Genomic DNA, 15,607 nt, shown 5'->3' on the forward strand with positions numbered 1-15,607 from the left:
AAATACAAATGGCCAACAGATGCATGAAAAATAGTGTTCAACATCTGCAGCAATCAGGAAAATGCAAATTCAAAATCCCACTAAGATGTTATCTTACTGTAGTCAAAATGCAATTATCGAGAACACAAATAATAAATTCTGGGGCGGATAGGAGGAAAGGGTACACACATATATTGTTGGTCGGACTGCAGATTAGAAATTACCCTGGAAAGCAGAATAGAAATTTCTCAGAAAACTAGGAACGGAATATCCTTTATGGCCCAGCTATTCAACTTCTAGGTATTTATCCAAAAAACTAAGATCAGCATACTGTAGCAATATAGCCACCTCAATATATAAAGCAGCACAATTCACAATATCCCAATTTTGAAATCAGCCCAGATAGTCATCAATAGTTAATGAATTTTTAAAAGTGTGGTACATATCTATAGCCTCAAAGAATAGTGGCATTATGGCATTTGCTAGTAAATGAATGGAAATGGAGAATATCAATGAGGGAAGAAAATGGAGGGAGTTAGAGGGAAAGCCAGGGAAACAGGGACTGAAATCAAATTTCATTCCTATATGATTTTGTCAAAATGAACCCATGTACTATATATAACTGTAGTGCTTTAATTTTTTTTAAAAAAAGCAATTTTAAGATATAAAATATACTTTTATCAATAGTACATATAAGGTTGTTATGTTTTTAAATATTAATAAGTTGGAAAATGAATTCAGATATATTAATTGCATAAATGTAAAGTTCACATACAAAATAGGGCCTACTTAGGACTTACATATCTTAAAAATTTTATACACTTAAGTTAAAGAAAAATTTTACAGTAAAGGGAAACTGTATTCAAAATATTTTATTTAATTTTTTTGTGGTGCTGGGAGTTGAACCTAGGGCCTTCTGCTTGCAAGGCAAGCACTTTGCCAACTGAGCTATATCCCCAGCCCCAAATTATTTAACATTTTAAAAATTACATTTAATAAACTTCATCTTTCTAATTTTAGTGGTTTTAATATTTTACAAGCTGCTGAAATTTAACTTGTATGTTTTATATGTTGTACAGTGTTCTGGTTGTAGGGTAATATTTTTTATAGTGGGTTTAACCAGAAAAACATATTTTTGCTATGATACATAATGATTATTAAGCCCTCTAGTTTTTTTAATTATATATTAAGTTAAATCTTTTGCATTGTAGAAGATATATTGGGAATTTCTTTCAATCAAATATAGAGGTTAAAGTTCCCCACATTTCAAACATACGAACTTACAAATTTTAGAATGATTCCTCTAGAGAAATTGGTGAGAAATATATTTTCAGGGAAAAATATGTTTTCAGGGAAGTGCCCTAAAAATAATTCAGTAATGACAATCAAAATCCATTTATTACTTAAAGTTTCGTATTTTTGAGAAAAACTGTGGATTCTCAGCATGAGAATCCAAAATTGGCTCTGAACTTCCCAATGCAGATCTGATTACACAGCTTGGAGCTGCAAAACCACTTCTTTCTACTGTGGATTACCCTCTTTGACTTTAATGCATGAAGGCTTATCAGCAAATTATACTATTTTCTTATGTGTCTGGGAAAGGATAAATCAACCCTATTTGAGGTAGTTTATATTTTCATGGTGTCACTAATATTGTTTAATGAAGTCTTTAAAGAAAAACCTGTGCTTTAGTAATTTAGTTTGTAACCAGGAATGTCTGATAAATACTAGTTGTTAAATGTTAAAAGTTACTCCTAAAATTAATAAAACAGAATATTTTAAAATTATAATTTTAATCCTTATTTTAGCAATAATAGTTTATTGATATAGTTCAAATATAGTATAAAATATTCTACCTTTATTAAAAAAGTAAGAATGCAGTTTTAATTTGTTTTTTTTTAACTTTTTTCTAACATATATTATACATATTACAGTGTGATATTTCCATATATTCATAGGACATGCACTGATCATGTGCAATTTCCTTTTATTCATCCTTCCACCATAACACTACCCTTTCAACCTCTACTATTCACTGTTCTATTCAGATCAACTCTTCTAGCTTTCACATACGTGAGACATATGCAGTACTTGTTCTGAGTCTGGCTCATTTCACTTAACATAATGTCTTCCAGTTCCATCCATTATGCTACAAAAGACAAGGATTCCATTCTTTGTACAGAATGAATAATAGTGAATTTTGTTTATATTTCACATTTTAATCTTTCGTTTATTTACTGATGGGCACCTAGGTTGATATCATATCTTACCTTATTGTGAATAATACGACTGTAATCCTGTTCTTGCAGCTATCTCTTTAATATGCCGATTTCATTTCCTTTGGATACATATATTCAGAAATGAAATAGCTAGATCATATGGTAGATCTAGTTTTAGTTTTTTAAGAAACATACTGTTCTCCCTAATGGCTGTACTAATTTCCATTCCTACCAACAGTATATAAAGATTCCTTTTTCTCCTCATCCCCACCAGTATTTTTAATTAATTCTATTTTTGAGAATAGCCATTCTCACTGGACTGAGATGATATCTCAGTGTAGTTTTCATTTATATTCCCTTGATGACTAATGATAATGAACAGTTTTTCATGTATCCATTGGCTATTTGTACTTCTGAGAAGTGTTTATTCATATTATTTACCTTTTTAAATTATATCATGTGATTTTTGTTTAAGTTTCTTTTTAGTTCCTTAGATGTTCTGATTATTAATCTTTTGTCACATGAATAGTTGGCATTACTTTCTCCAATTCTGAAGCTTTTGTGCTCTGTTGTTTCCTTTGCTGAATGTTTTTAGTGTGATGTAATCCGACATATCCAGTTTTGCTTTTATTTACTGTGTTTTTGTGGACCTGTCCAGTGTCTGTACCAATATTTCCCTTTCTTCTAGTAGTTGTAGTTTCATGTCTTATGTTTAGATCTTCTGTCCGTTTTTAATTTGATTTTTGCATATGTTGTAAGAGGGAATCTAGTTTCATTCTTCTGTATATGAATATCCAGTTTTCCCAGCACCGTGTATTGAAGAGACTGCCTTTTCTCCAGTGTTTTGGACTTATTTGTCAAGGATCAATTAGCCTCAGATGCATAGGTTTATTTCTGGGTTCTCTTTTCTGTTTCATTGGCCTGTGTGTCTTCTTTTATACCATTTAAAGGTCTATGAAGGATGGTATTAGCATTTTGATGGAGATTGCATTGAATCTGCCAATCACTTTGGTTAATATGGACATTTTAACAATATTAATTTGTCCAATCCATGAAAATACAAGGTCTTTCCTTTTTCTTCTTTCCTTCTTTTCTTCTTTCTATTTTTGTTGTTGTTGTTTGTCTTCCTTCAGTCTCCTTCATCAATGTTTTCTAATTTTCATTATAAGGGTCTTTAGCTTCCTTGCTTAAATTATTCCTAGGTTTTTGTTAATTCAATTTTTGGTTTGGTTTTTCATAGCAATAGTAAATGGGATTGTTTTTATGATTTCTTCCTCATCAAGTTTATTATTATTGTAAAACAATGCCACTGATTCTTGTATGTTGATTTTTGTATGCTGCATCGTTATCAGTTTTTTTTTCTTAGTGCTAATCTTTTTGTGGACTCCTTAGAATGCTTTCTTCATTCATACTATTAGCACTTTTTAAAAAATAAAATTGATTAATATTTAACGTAGATAGCTTTATTTCAGAAACTATCTTTGACTTCAGTGTCCACAATTTGGGGTTCTTTGAGAATGATTTATTTTAAAAGTTGTTTATTTTTTAAGTCACTAACTTTAAATCTTCCTGTAGCATTAAAATACACATTTTTCTCAACAATTTTTTTAAAAGGTAACCAGAAACTGTTATATATCACTGAAAGATTTGCTAATTTAAATAAAACTATCCAGGAAAATTATCTAGTTGAATAATTGAAATTGCCTTTCATATACCATATTTTAATAAAGGTGTCAGTGAAAAGTATTAACTCAAGCTATATCCTTTTATGAGTTATAGTCTTTTAAATTCAAATCTGTGCTTAAAAAAATGATTCTTGTGAAAGCTGGTCAACTTTAACATTGGAATTTCATCATTATTTTTTGAGTGCCGACTGGTTGGATGAAAAGTAGTGGAGAATGATAAGGAGATTTCAAAATTAGTATACAGTACCCATGGAAGGAATGTAACTGGATAAAAAGAAATTAGGCTTTGGAATATTAAATCTGAGGCTAATTCCCTGCCCTGCTCTTGAATGAACGGAAAATGATTAAAACTCTGATCTTGAGTTTTCTCACCTGTAAAATTCCAATAAAATTAACTACCTCGTTATATTGTTTGTAGTAAGATTTATGTTGTTCCTAGTATGAGGCCTAGCATATAGTAAGCACTCAATAAATGGTGTATTTTATTCTTAGTCATAATAATGGAAAGACCTATATACATCTTGTGCTTACACAATGCGTATGTATGAACAAAGTGCAGTGAGAGTGATTCATTTTCACTGGGGAAGTTAGATAAGGATCATTAGAACTGGGCCATGAAGTTTTGTAGAATTTATACAGATAGAATTGGCAGTAGGACTAAGTAGAAAACATGATCGAAGGCCTAGAAACATAATTCATGGAGATTTTAAACGACCAAGAAGAAATTAGCGAGGAGATAGCCAAATATTTCTATAATGCTTGGATTTCTAGTACATTTAGTAAAACATACTTATAAAGTTTATTAAACTTAGCTCAGAATTCTACAAATAGAGATTTTGCAAACTTTGGTACATTTGCACAGTCTAGTGGTTTGAGTAATTTTGGAGGTTTCCCACAGCAAGTCACTCTTCTTTTCAACCTCAAACTACAGGTGGAAATTCTGGATCAATAAATGCTAATTTTTCTCATTTTGATAACCTCCCCAAATTCTCAGAGCTGATTTTGGAACTTCCAATGCTTCATAGAGTCTTTAGACAGCATCAGCTATTAATAAAGTTTCAGCAAATGAAGCTGGTTTACAGAAAGCAGACAAAATATGCAGCACTTGCTAATTTAGATAGTTTTAATCCTGGGCAAGGTGGTGATGAAAGGAGTGGTTTTGGGACCACAGGTAAACTCCTATTGGTTCTGTGGTTTCAGTTCTCAGTCATTTAAGTGTGTCTTCAGACAAGTATGCAGCCCTGGCAGAATCAGACACATTTTTAGTTCTGCTGCCACCTCCAGTAATGCATGTACTCCACAACTAATGCTAGCATCAGTTTTTGGAACAGCACCAGTGGATGCTTCTGCACAGACACAACCTGCTTCTTCAAGTGTGCCTGCTCCACTTGGACCTATGCCTTCCACAAATTCATTTGTTGCTATTGGTAGCCCTTCTGTGGCATCTCCTACAAATCCATTTCAGACCAATGCTAGAGGAGCAACAATGGCACCCTTTGGCACTGCCTCCATGAACATGCCTGCAGGATTCGCCACTTCTTATAGTCTTTCATGGCAGTTTTCAACAGCCCACCTTCCCAGCCCAAGCAGCTTTCTCTCAACACACAGCTTTTTCTCAGCAGCCCAGTGGTGCTGGTTTTGTGGCTTTTGGACAAACAAAGCCAGTAGTAAACGCTTTTCGTCAAGTTGCAGCTGCTGGAGTTTCTGGTAATCCTTTTATGACTGGTGCCCCAAAAAGACAATTTCTAATAGAAAACTCATCAACTAATCCTTTCTTTTAGCTTTATATAGACACTTTACTGAAATGAACTTTTATGTGGTCACATTACATCTCTCTGCCTCTGGCCCTGTAGTCATATTTCACTGATCTCAGCTTTAAACACAAGATAAGTCTTTTAAAATCCTGCAATGTGTGTTAAACACCAGGTAATATGTGCAAAACAGATGACTCCAGTAACAAATTTTAACTTCTGAAATGGCAGAAAAAGGTAGCAATATCATATATGTTAAAAATTGGCTAATATTAAGTTACTGCAGATACCACATCATTATGCTGCAGTACTGTACATATTTTTCTTAGTAATTAGTTATTTGTGCATATCATTATTTGTAACTTTAACATATTGTTGTGTGAGAAATGTTACTGGGGAAATAGTTCAGCCAGTTTGGAGGTGCTGTCCGATATCTTGGAATGAATTAACCATTGCTAATGGAAATTTACAAAGTCAGAATTGGAAGGTTTTATTCATTCTTGAATTTTTCCTTTCTAAAGAGCTCTTCTATTTATGCATGCCTAAATTTTTTTAAATGTAGAGGGATACTTGTCTTCATAATAAACAAAGCTAATCATGTTTTGCCACAATTTTCAGGTGAAAAAATAAATATTAGAAAATAAATTAGGTGTTTTATATTATTTAGTGTAGTGTTAGATACACACACATATGCACATAAGTGAGGAAGAAGTATTTATGTAGGTGTCAATTTGTAACATATACTATTCTATATTTAGTCTTTTAGACTAAATTAATTTGTTTTTATTATCCTAACTATGGTACAACTGCTTCTTAGTTATGACAGAGGTTCTCACAGTTCCTAAACAAGAGTGGTAGGATCTCCTTGATATTTGTTGGAAATTCAGTTTCTTAGCTTGCCCAGACACAATTTATCAGAAAAGGTGGTAAGGTAATCTGTGTTTTTAACAAGCCTGACAGGTGAGTCTGAAGCTTTTTGAAATTTGAGAGCCTTTCCTTTCATTAATATAGTGTTTTGCTTACATAATGTCCTTTGATCCTTATAGTAATCCTGTGATATATTATAACTCTTCATGTGTGTTCTTGGGGAGGTAAGGATTGAAGGGATTAAGTATTTCCTTCTGAGTTACACTGCTATTCAGCAATATTCCAAAGTATAATTTTTGGTCTTTTTCAGATAATATGTTGCTCTTTCCTTTGAATATATTCTGAAGCAATTTTAGTTATTTTCCTATTCCAGAGTTTTGAATGATTGTTATGTGATCTTTTAAAATTTTAATCAATGTCTCATGTGAAGAACACTTTGACAAGTTATATAACAGGACTAGAATTCATATTCAAATACTGTTTCTGCTAGTTTAACACTGGTTCCATCATATAGTTTAAAAATGAAATGTCCTTTTAACTAAAAATAAATATGTAAAATAGTTTTTAAATGCATAACCTAACAAACCTGAAATTAAAAATACAAAGAATTCTGTCAATTTAAATTCAGCTTCTTATGGACTTGAACCTCAGTATTTTAATTTTATTTTAATGACACATGCTCATTTAACTGCTTCTCAGTTACCAAAAGAATTTCCAAGATTGATTTGGAATTATTTCTGCCAAATGAAACAATGCTGTTCTGTTAGTTGTAATTTTCATGAGTCTGTTTAAATTAATTAACCAAATTAACAAACCATAAAATCAAGTATGTTTATAAAGACCCAACACCTTGTAATGACTTCTTTTGAAGCCTCTAGACAGAAAAATCTTAAAAAGAAAAATAGGTTACTTTAATGAACAAGACATGATGGATTCTTTAATAAATAGAAATTGCTACTTTAAGTTGTAACTAATATTTCTCTTGGCTACAGAAGAAAATAATTTGCAAGTTTGACAAGTCAGACTGAAATAATTAATGATGATTTAGGGTCATATTTTACTTTCCCTTATGTTCACTGTATCTTTATTTCAAAAGAATTTACATAATGTAGCATTTGCATTATGGAGAATAAAAATCTTGTCATGTTATATTACCCTAGCTTATCTGGTAAATGATTTTGAGGCTCTACTTGTTATATAAAATACCTTTAAAAACATCTTTATAGTGGTGGTTTTATTTTTCTTTTAAACTTCTTTGACTTTGGGGAGGATAAATATGTAGTGTACTTATTAAATAATTTCACATAATAATTCAGTGATCTCTGTAGTTGTTAATAATTCAGTTTCTTGATCCCACTCCTCTTCTTACTCAGATGGTCTTAGAAGAGAGCTTACAAATCTGTTGAAATGAGCACCAGCAGTGAATCTGATGAAGGAGTTCTTGGGTCTCAGTGTAAAAAAGGAAGAGAAAAATACTTCTTCAAGTTAACACCAAAGATACCAAAGTTAAATATTCCAAAAACTACTTTAGCCTCTGTTATGTACCCTGCTACTACAGCCAGGCCAGGCTGTATATCCTAGTTTTTTTATTTCCTCGCAAAAAAGTATACAGGTTGGAGTCTTGGAATATTGTATAATTGTTACTCAGTACAAGTGGGTACTACATAAATATCTTAGGATGGATGAATAGAGGAGACCCACCAGCTTAATGTTTAGAATTTCTACATTATCCTCATTCCATCCTTCCTTTGGTTCCACTGTCTAAATCATGTGTAGTTTTATTTTCTTTCTTATACAGATTTTCATGGAAGGTCCCATGTCTTGTCTAGACATTTTCATATTTCTCCTTTTAGCAGTATTTTACACATACATGGTCAGTAAATATTTATCAAGTAAAAATATTTCGTGTTTCTTTAAACCATACTAGATTCTCACCTCAGTGAAGGGGGGCACTTTATCTCGTTTTTTTAGCTTTCTTACGGTTTGAAAGTGACTATATGCTTAGAAACATTTGAATGAATAAATAGGTAAACAAAATAAGAAGTAACTTTATTTTAATTTAAGTTTGCTTAAGATATAAAGTTGAGGGTTACTGAGGTTTTATAAATAATAAATTTTATTTTTATGTGGAAGAAAAAAATCTACCTTGTCAAACTTGCAGTTGAAATGTTCCTACCTTTTACAAGAGATAAAATGGTAGATTGTGACAGATTTGGAACTGGTGAAGCTTCATCTGGGCATTATGGTTAACAGACTTTTCCTTTTTACTTAGTCTTAAATAGATTATGTCAGTAATTATGAGAATATAATAATTTAAGCCTAAATGTAGTCTCTTAACATTCTGTGAGGTAAAGATATTTTCTCTGTGCAAGCTAGAGAACCCACCAAAATCAGAGTTTTCTTTAGTCAAAAGTAAGAAAACAGAAGACATTTTCAAGTAAAAGCAACACTTTCTGAAATAAGTTCTATTAGTGTACTCTTTTAAAATGTTCATATGGATCAGGGATGTAGTTCAGTGGTAGAGCATATGCCTTTTATGTTCAGAGCCCTGGGTACAGTCTGTAGCATCATAAAAAGAAAAAAAAAAAAACATTTGTGCTTGGGATGTAGCTTAGTGACAGAACACTCACTGAGCACCTGCATGGCCCTGGGTTCAATCTCTAGTGCTGCAAAAACAAAACACACACATACATACATGCACATATATACACACATTTACGTATATGTATGTGTACTTATACACATACACATATGTGTATGCATTATGTTTGTTTTGAAACTACTATCAGCAACTGAGAGCTCTGATAAAGTGTGAAATCTCAAGCTTTTATATCTTTATTGTTAACTTCTGTTAAATTTTTCCAGTTGACTTAAATGCTTTTCTCTCCCTTTTTTCTAAATGCTTTGGAGATTTTTTTCTTTGAAGAAATTCTGATTTTTTTCCAGATTATCTGCTTACCTTTGTGTTGAATGGATGCTAAAAGAATATTAGTTATTTAAGCATTCGAGTTTTGTGAATGATTGTTAAGAGATTTTACTCCATTGTGAGTTTTAGCATCATATATGTGAGAACATTTTCTTTGATAATTTATAGATTGTATTAGCTTTCCATTGCTGTAATAAAATACTTAAGATAATCAACTTAAAAACAGTAAAGGTTAATTTTGGCTCATGATTTCATAAATTTGTTTTCATGTTCAGAAAGTCCCATTACTTTTGGTCTGTGGTGAGGCAGAACATTAAGTTGGAGACATGGTAAAATAAGCTGCTGACTTCATGGTGGCTGGAAAGAGAGAGGGTTAAAAGACCAGCTTTGACACATTTGAAATAATGCCCCCAGTGACCTAAAATCCCCATTTATCCTCACCTCTTAAAGTTTCCACCACCTCCTAATATTGCCAACCTGGACTCTCAGCCTTTATTTAATTCATGGGCATTTGGGGACATATAAGATCTAAATCATAGTATTCCACACATGGCCCCCAAGGGCTTATGTCTATCTCATCATGCAAAATGCATTCAGTCCATCTCCAAGAGTCCCCCAAATTTTAACCATTCTAGCATTGCTCAAAGTCCAATTCCAAAGTCCTCAGAGTCTCAAGGCCAACTCAAACCTTGAGTCCTTAATAAAAATAAAAATAGAAAAAGGTTACGTACTTCTAAAATACAGTGGTGCAGGGTAAACATTCTCCTTCAAAGAGGGCGGAATAGGAAAATAATAAGGAGTAATCAGACCAAAGAATACTGAAATGCAACATGGCAAACATTAAATCCTAGGACCCCATGTCTGGCATCTGGTGCACACTGTGGCAAGATGTGGTCTCCCAGGAACTCAGGCAACCCAACCTCTTCAGCTTTGCTAGTTACAGCTCAGGTGGCAACTCTTTCAAGCTGACCTTGCAGGCTGCCTGCAGTTTCCCTAGCAGGGACACCTAGGCAAAGTGTGAATTCACCTGAAGAGAATAAACTAAGGAAACCATTAGCAGTCTGTATTGGCTGCCTGTGGCTATGTACCTCCTCTCCCCTGCGTTTCTTTTATGATCTCCACCTTCCCCACAATTACTTCATTACTATGATAAAAATAATTTTGCTTTTTCATTTGGTCACATTTTTTCAAATTTATAGTATGAATAAAAGCATTATGAATGATGACTTTGGAAGAGAAATGCACAAAATTAAACACATTTTATAGCAACCATCGATTAGATATAAACCAATTTATAGGCCAATAATAAAACCATGTTAAGGATTTTTGTTTAACCTGCCTTTATTCTGTATATACTTTGTTCAAAAACATGGCACTGTGGAAGAATTCATACATTGGAATTTGTTTTGAAAGATTTATCATTGATTATATAAGATGATTTTGTATTGAGATATAATTTAATGAACTGGAATATTAAATAATCTGTTTTCCTTTATTGTAGGTGATGGTGTTTGTACATGCTCGAAATGCCACTGTAAGAACAGCTATGTCTCTTATAGAAAGAGCAAAAAATTGTGGCCAGATATCCTGCTTTTTACCTACCCAAGGACCTGAATATGGACATGCAGAAAAACAGGTAGGATACAAATTACAGCAAGCAATAAGGAACTAAAGCAAATAATGTGCCACAAATACCTGGTATTTTATATATGAAATATCCATCATCTACAAATTCTAAGACATTAATTTTATAGATTTATTGACTTCTTTCTTGACTAAATGATCTTTTGAAAGGTCCCACTACTTGATGTATTCACTTATTACTTCTTTTAATATGACTTTAATGTAAATAAAATAAGTAAAAATACTTATTCCTGATTTTTAAATTGTAATTAAAATGTGAAATGCAGTTAAATTTCAAAAAACATGTTATCTACTGGGTTTTTGTTCTTTTAAATAATTAATATTTTAAATTAATTTCTCAGTTTTAACTTCTGAGGTTAGTATTGACAGATATAACCTAAATAAACAAAAGGTCTTTAAAAAATGTAAAGGAACCCTGAAGCCAAAAAGCTTGAAAACATTACCTTACTAATTATTGCATGCTCAAATAACTAAAAAGCCATGGGATCACCTGCATTCTAGTTAGAAAATCAGATCCTCAGAATCTCAGGCTTACCAAATAAGAATCTACATTTCAACTTGTTTCCCAAGTGATTTCATGCACATTACATTTAAGAACTATTCTAGGTAATTTGTGTATTGGTACTCTTTTAAGATATATAGAAGATTTTATTTAATTATATCAATTTAATAATTTACATCAAGTTTGGACAAACTATGACAAAGGGCTTTGGGTGACCATCTATTTTTGTAATTAATGTTTTATTAGAAAACAGTCAAATTTATTCTTTTATTATCTATGACTGCTTTCTTAGACCCACAGAGGGAAGAATTGAGTAGTTGTGACAGAGACTGTAAGTTACTCTCTGTCCCTTTGCAGAAAAGGAATTCTGATTCTAATTTAAAACTATGAAAATAAATTTTAAATTTAAAAATCCTTTGACATAAATAATAGTAATTTCAACATTTTTATATTCATAACAAAAGATTTAACTGATCATTTACAGTTGCCAGACATTGTCTTTATACTTCACATTTATTATCTTAATAAAACATAATTTTCATGATTGTACTGTTTTATTTTTTATTTATTTATTTTAATTAGGTATATATGACAGCAGAATGCATTTTCATTCATTGTATACATTTGCAGCACAACTTTTCATTTCTCTGGTTGTATACAATGTAGCATCACACCATAACTGCAGTCATACATGTACCAATGTTAATGATTTCCATCTCATTCCATGATCTTTCCTGGCCCCTCTTTATTTTTTTCACTTTATAAAATATTTTAATAAATAAATTTATTATATAGCTTTGCATTCTTCTGATTGTTAATCGTGAATTTATTAGTTTTTGGAAAGTCAACTTGGTATTTGCAAATTCTATTTTATTTCTTTAGAAATAGAAAGCAGCCCTATTGTGTTTAAAAAGCCAACCTTTGAGAGCCACCTTGTGGATTTCTGGTTACTGCATACCTCTTATTTCTGAGAGCTATTGGTATTCTGTATAATTTATGTTCCTTTTTCTAATTGTTGTAATAATATTTAACTCTTATTGAATGTTTCTGTTGCTTAATATAATTAATTCAGTCCTCACAACAACTGATGGTGGAAATTGGTTCTATTTTTCCTTGATTATGGCATATCTGTATTCAAATATGCATGGAATTTATTCTGTGACATATAGTTACAATTTATACAGAAACATTTTTATGTTGTGTTTATTTAAGGCAGTGTCACCAATCACAAACTCACAGATCACTATGCTGATAAAGAAATAATACAAGAAATGGAAAGATTTAATACAGTTGGGGTAGACTTGAAACTACCTACTTATTATTATATCTTTTTTAAAAAACTTTTTTAAAAAATATTCTTTTCGTTGTAGATGGACACGATACTCTTATTTTACTTATTTATTTTTATGTGATGCTGAGGATTGAACCCAGTGCCTCACTGGGTTATTAAATAGCTTTTCACTGAGTATCAAACCTCAGTGGTGAGGCAAGGACTCTGCCACTGAGCCACAACCCCAGCCCAGGTTATTATCTTTTGCATAATTTTATTATATTTGTTTTTTATCCTGATTCAACTGTTACTGGATTTAAAAAAAAAAAAAAGAATGAATTCCTAACACATCTGTTGTATATGTGTTTTCAAGAAGCATTGTCTTGCTTACCATTATATTCCCATCCCTTCACGTAGTGTTTTTCTAATAGCAGGAATCCCCAAATTACTTTTTTTTCTTGCTTTTATTATTCTAAGGCAGACATTAGAATAGGTGCTTTCATTTTAACTTTCTCATACGATCTGCACTATTATTCTGTCCTTTAAAGATTTTTATACCCATTTTATAGATAAACTAAAAGGGAGAGTAAATAATTTTCCCAGACACTTCTATCTAAATCATGATTTGAACCAATATGACTCCGAAGTCCACCCTTTTCACTATACTGTGTTCTGTTTATTCAAAAGCAAAAAGATTGGATCCCATATGGGACTTCTTAAAGTCTTTAGGGTATTGAGTTGTGTTTTCTTTTCTTTTTTAATGAAATAGAAGAAAATTTCTTCAACCTAACTCTATCCCTTACTTCTCCTAAAGATATTTTAAAAAGTGAACTTTTTCACAGTGCGTATTATAACAAAAGATAAAATAATCTTGCCAAGTGTAGTGGTGCATACTTGTAATTCTAGCTACTTGGAAGGCTGAGACAGGATGATCCCAGGTTCCAAGGTCAGCCTGGGCAACTTGGGAAAACCCTGTCCAAAAAGGGCTTTAGATTTAGCTCAGCGAGAGAGCATTGCCTAGCATGTGAAAACCCTCAGTTCATTCCTCCATATTGCAAAAGTGTGTGTGTGTGTGTGTGTGTGTGTGTGTGTGTGGAAGAGAGAGAGACAGAGACAGAGAGAGAGAATTTTCTGAATGCTTTCTCCGAGTCCCAGAATTTAATTTTTTTTATTGGTAGTCCTATTAACTTTCTAACAATTCCAAGGAAGCTATTATTGCAGTGATAAGAGATATTTCTTCCTACATTTTGGAAAGTGGGAAATTAAGCACTCAAAACATTAAAATGAAATTACAAGGTACATCTGCAAGTATAGTACATAGAAATTTAGCCTCATGACTCCTGTTAATGGAAATACAGTTTAATCCCTGCTGTTCCATACTTACTGTACCTCAGAGTGTTTAACATACCATCTCAATTCCTCTGTTAACAAGAAAGACCTTTAAAAGCACTTCTTTATAGTTTTATTTAATATGATATAACCTTGTTTGTTTAAATAATAAAACTCCACTAAGAAACCTTCCATTTTCCCTTCTGTCTCTCTCAAGATTCCCCTAATCATTCCCTTCACTAATACGAAAGTCGCCCTCATAAGAAAATTCACCTCTATTTCTAAATCATCCACTGAACTAAGAAGACAGAGAGAGAAAAGTGAAAAGTGAAGGGCCCTGCCGCAGTCCGGCTGCAGCAAAATAACCGGGGGGTGACGAGGAACTTGCGTAGATTGATACAGCAGAAGTGGGAGCTGTTTATTGTAGGACAGGAGGGGTATATATACATTCCACACAGCTTATCTTAATTAACATAAACTAGATACAGCAGTCAACCAATAAGGAATCTCCACACTTAATGGCTCGCTGGCATTACTTCACAAACCAGTCCCCCTGGCAAAATGCTAGGCGCCATCTTGACTTGTTTACAGACTCTAACAGGGCCCCAAAAGTAGCTTGCAAGATAGAGATGGAACTCAAGGTTTCCTCTTGAAAGGGAGTATCTCATGAATTCCAAATGAGGCTCAAAACAAGAAGTTGATAAAAATCTGGTATGATTTCAACTCTAGAGGCTATAAGACCTCAGGCATCTAAACATTTCTGAAACTTACTTTCTCTTCTATCAAATGGAATGATCATGGAGTATTTAATACCTATTTTAGTGGAGTTTTATGAGAAACAAGTGGGATGGCTTTCAAATCATTTTGGAAACTGGCTGAAACTGATAAGACTTTAAATATCATATTGTAAAACTCTATTTTTAGAAAACTTATATTGATAATGAAATTTTAAGGTGGTGAAAGGAAAATGAGCAGTATGGATTCAATTTTCCTAATTTACCCTGCATAGTCATATTTTTTGTTTGTATGTTTGTTTGTTTTTGTATTTGTACTATGGATTGAACTCAGGGCACTTGACCACTGAGCCACATCCCCAGCCCTATTTTGTATTTTATTTAGAGACAGGGTCTCACTGAGTTGCTTAGTGCCTCACTTTTCCTGAGGCTGAATTTAAACTCTCAATCCTCCTGCCTTAGTCTCCCAAGTTACTGGGATTATAGGCGTGTGCCATCCTTCTAAGATACTGTCTCAAGCAACCTCTATGCAAAACACAGTATACCTCAAGGAATAGTAGCAGCTTATATTTGTAAATGTGTCAATAGGATGTAGATATTTTTATTATTGAGCCATTGTGTTCAGTTATGATTTTCATTTTAAGTTAAATGGGTATTTGAGTTAGAATCTTCATATTCTGTTTCATTCAAGATATCAATCA

The 15,607-nt window shown here is 32.5% G+C and overlaps 1 protein-coding gene and 1 pseudogene across 4 annotated transcripts in view; both read left to right on the top strand.

Annotated features, from left to right (window-relative positions):
• Positions 1-15,607, top strand: part of Ascc3 (activating signal cointegrator 1 complex subunit 3) — a 382,235-nt gene that overhangs the window by 176,210 nt on the left and 190,418 nt on the right. For all 4 annotated transcript variants that reach the window (XR_006848984.2, XM_046430755.2, XM_046430758.2 and 1 more), the window contains exon 14: positions 10,929-11,063. Coding sequence is in view for 3 of the 4 variants with exons in the window: in XM_046430755.2 (XP_046286711.1) it covers positions 10,929-11,063 (135 nt within the window). In the remaining variant the exon portion in view is untranslated. The remainder of the gene's footprint in view (positions 1-10,928; positions 11,064-15,607) is intronic.
• Positions 4,418-10,922, top strand: LOC124083078 (arf-GAP domain and FG repeat-containing protein 1-like; annotated as a pseudogene).

Source organism: Marmota monax, unplaced genomic scaffold (assembly GCF_021218885.2).
Source record: "Marmota monax isolate L192 unplaced genomic scaffold, Marmota_monax_Labrador192_F-V1.1 WCK01_AAM20220418_F8-fsc00013, whole genome shotgun sequence".
NCBI classification, from domain to species: Eukaryota; Metazoa; Chordata; class Mammalia; order Rodentia; family Sciuridae; genus Marmota; species Marmota monax.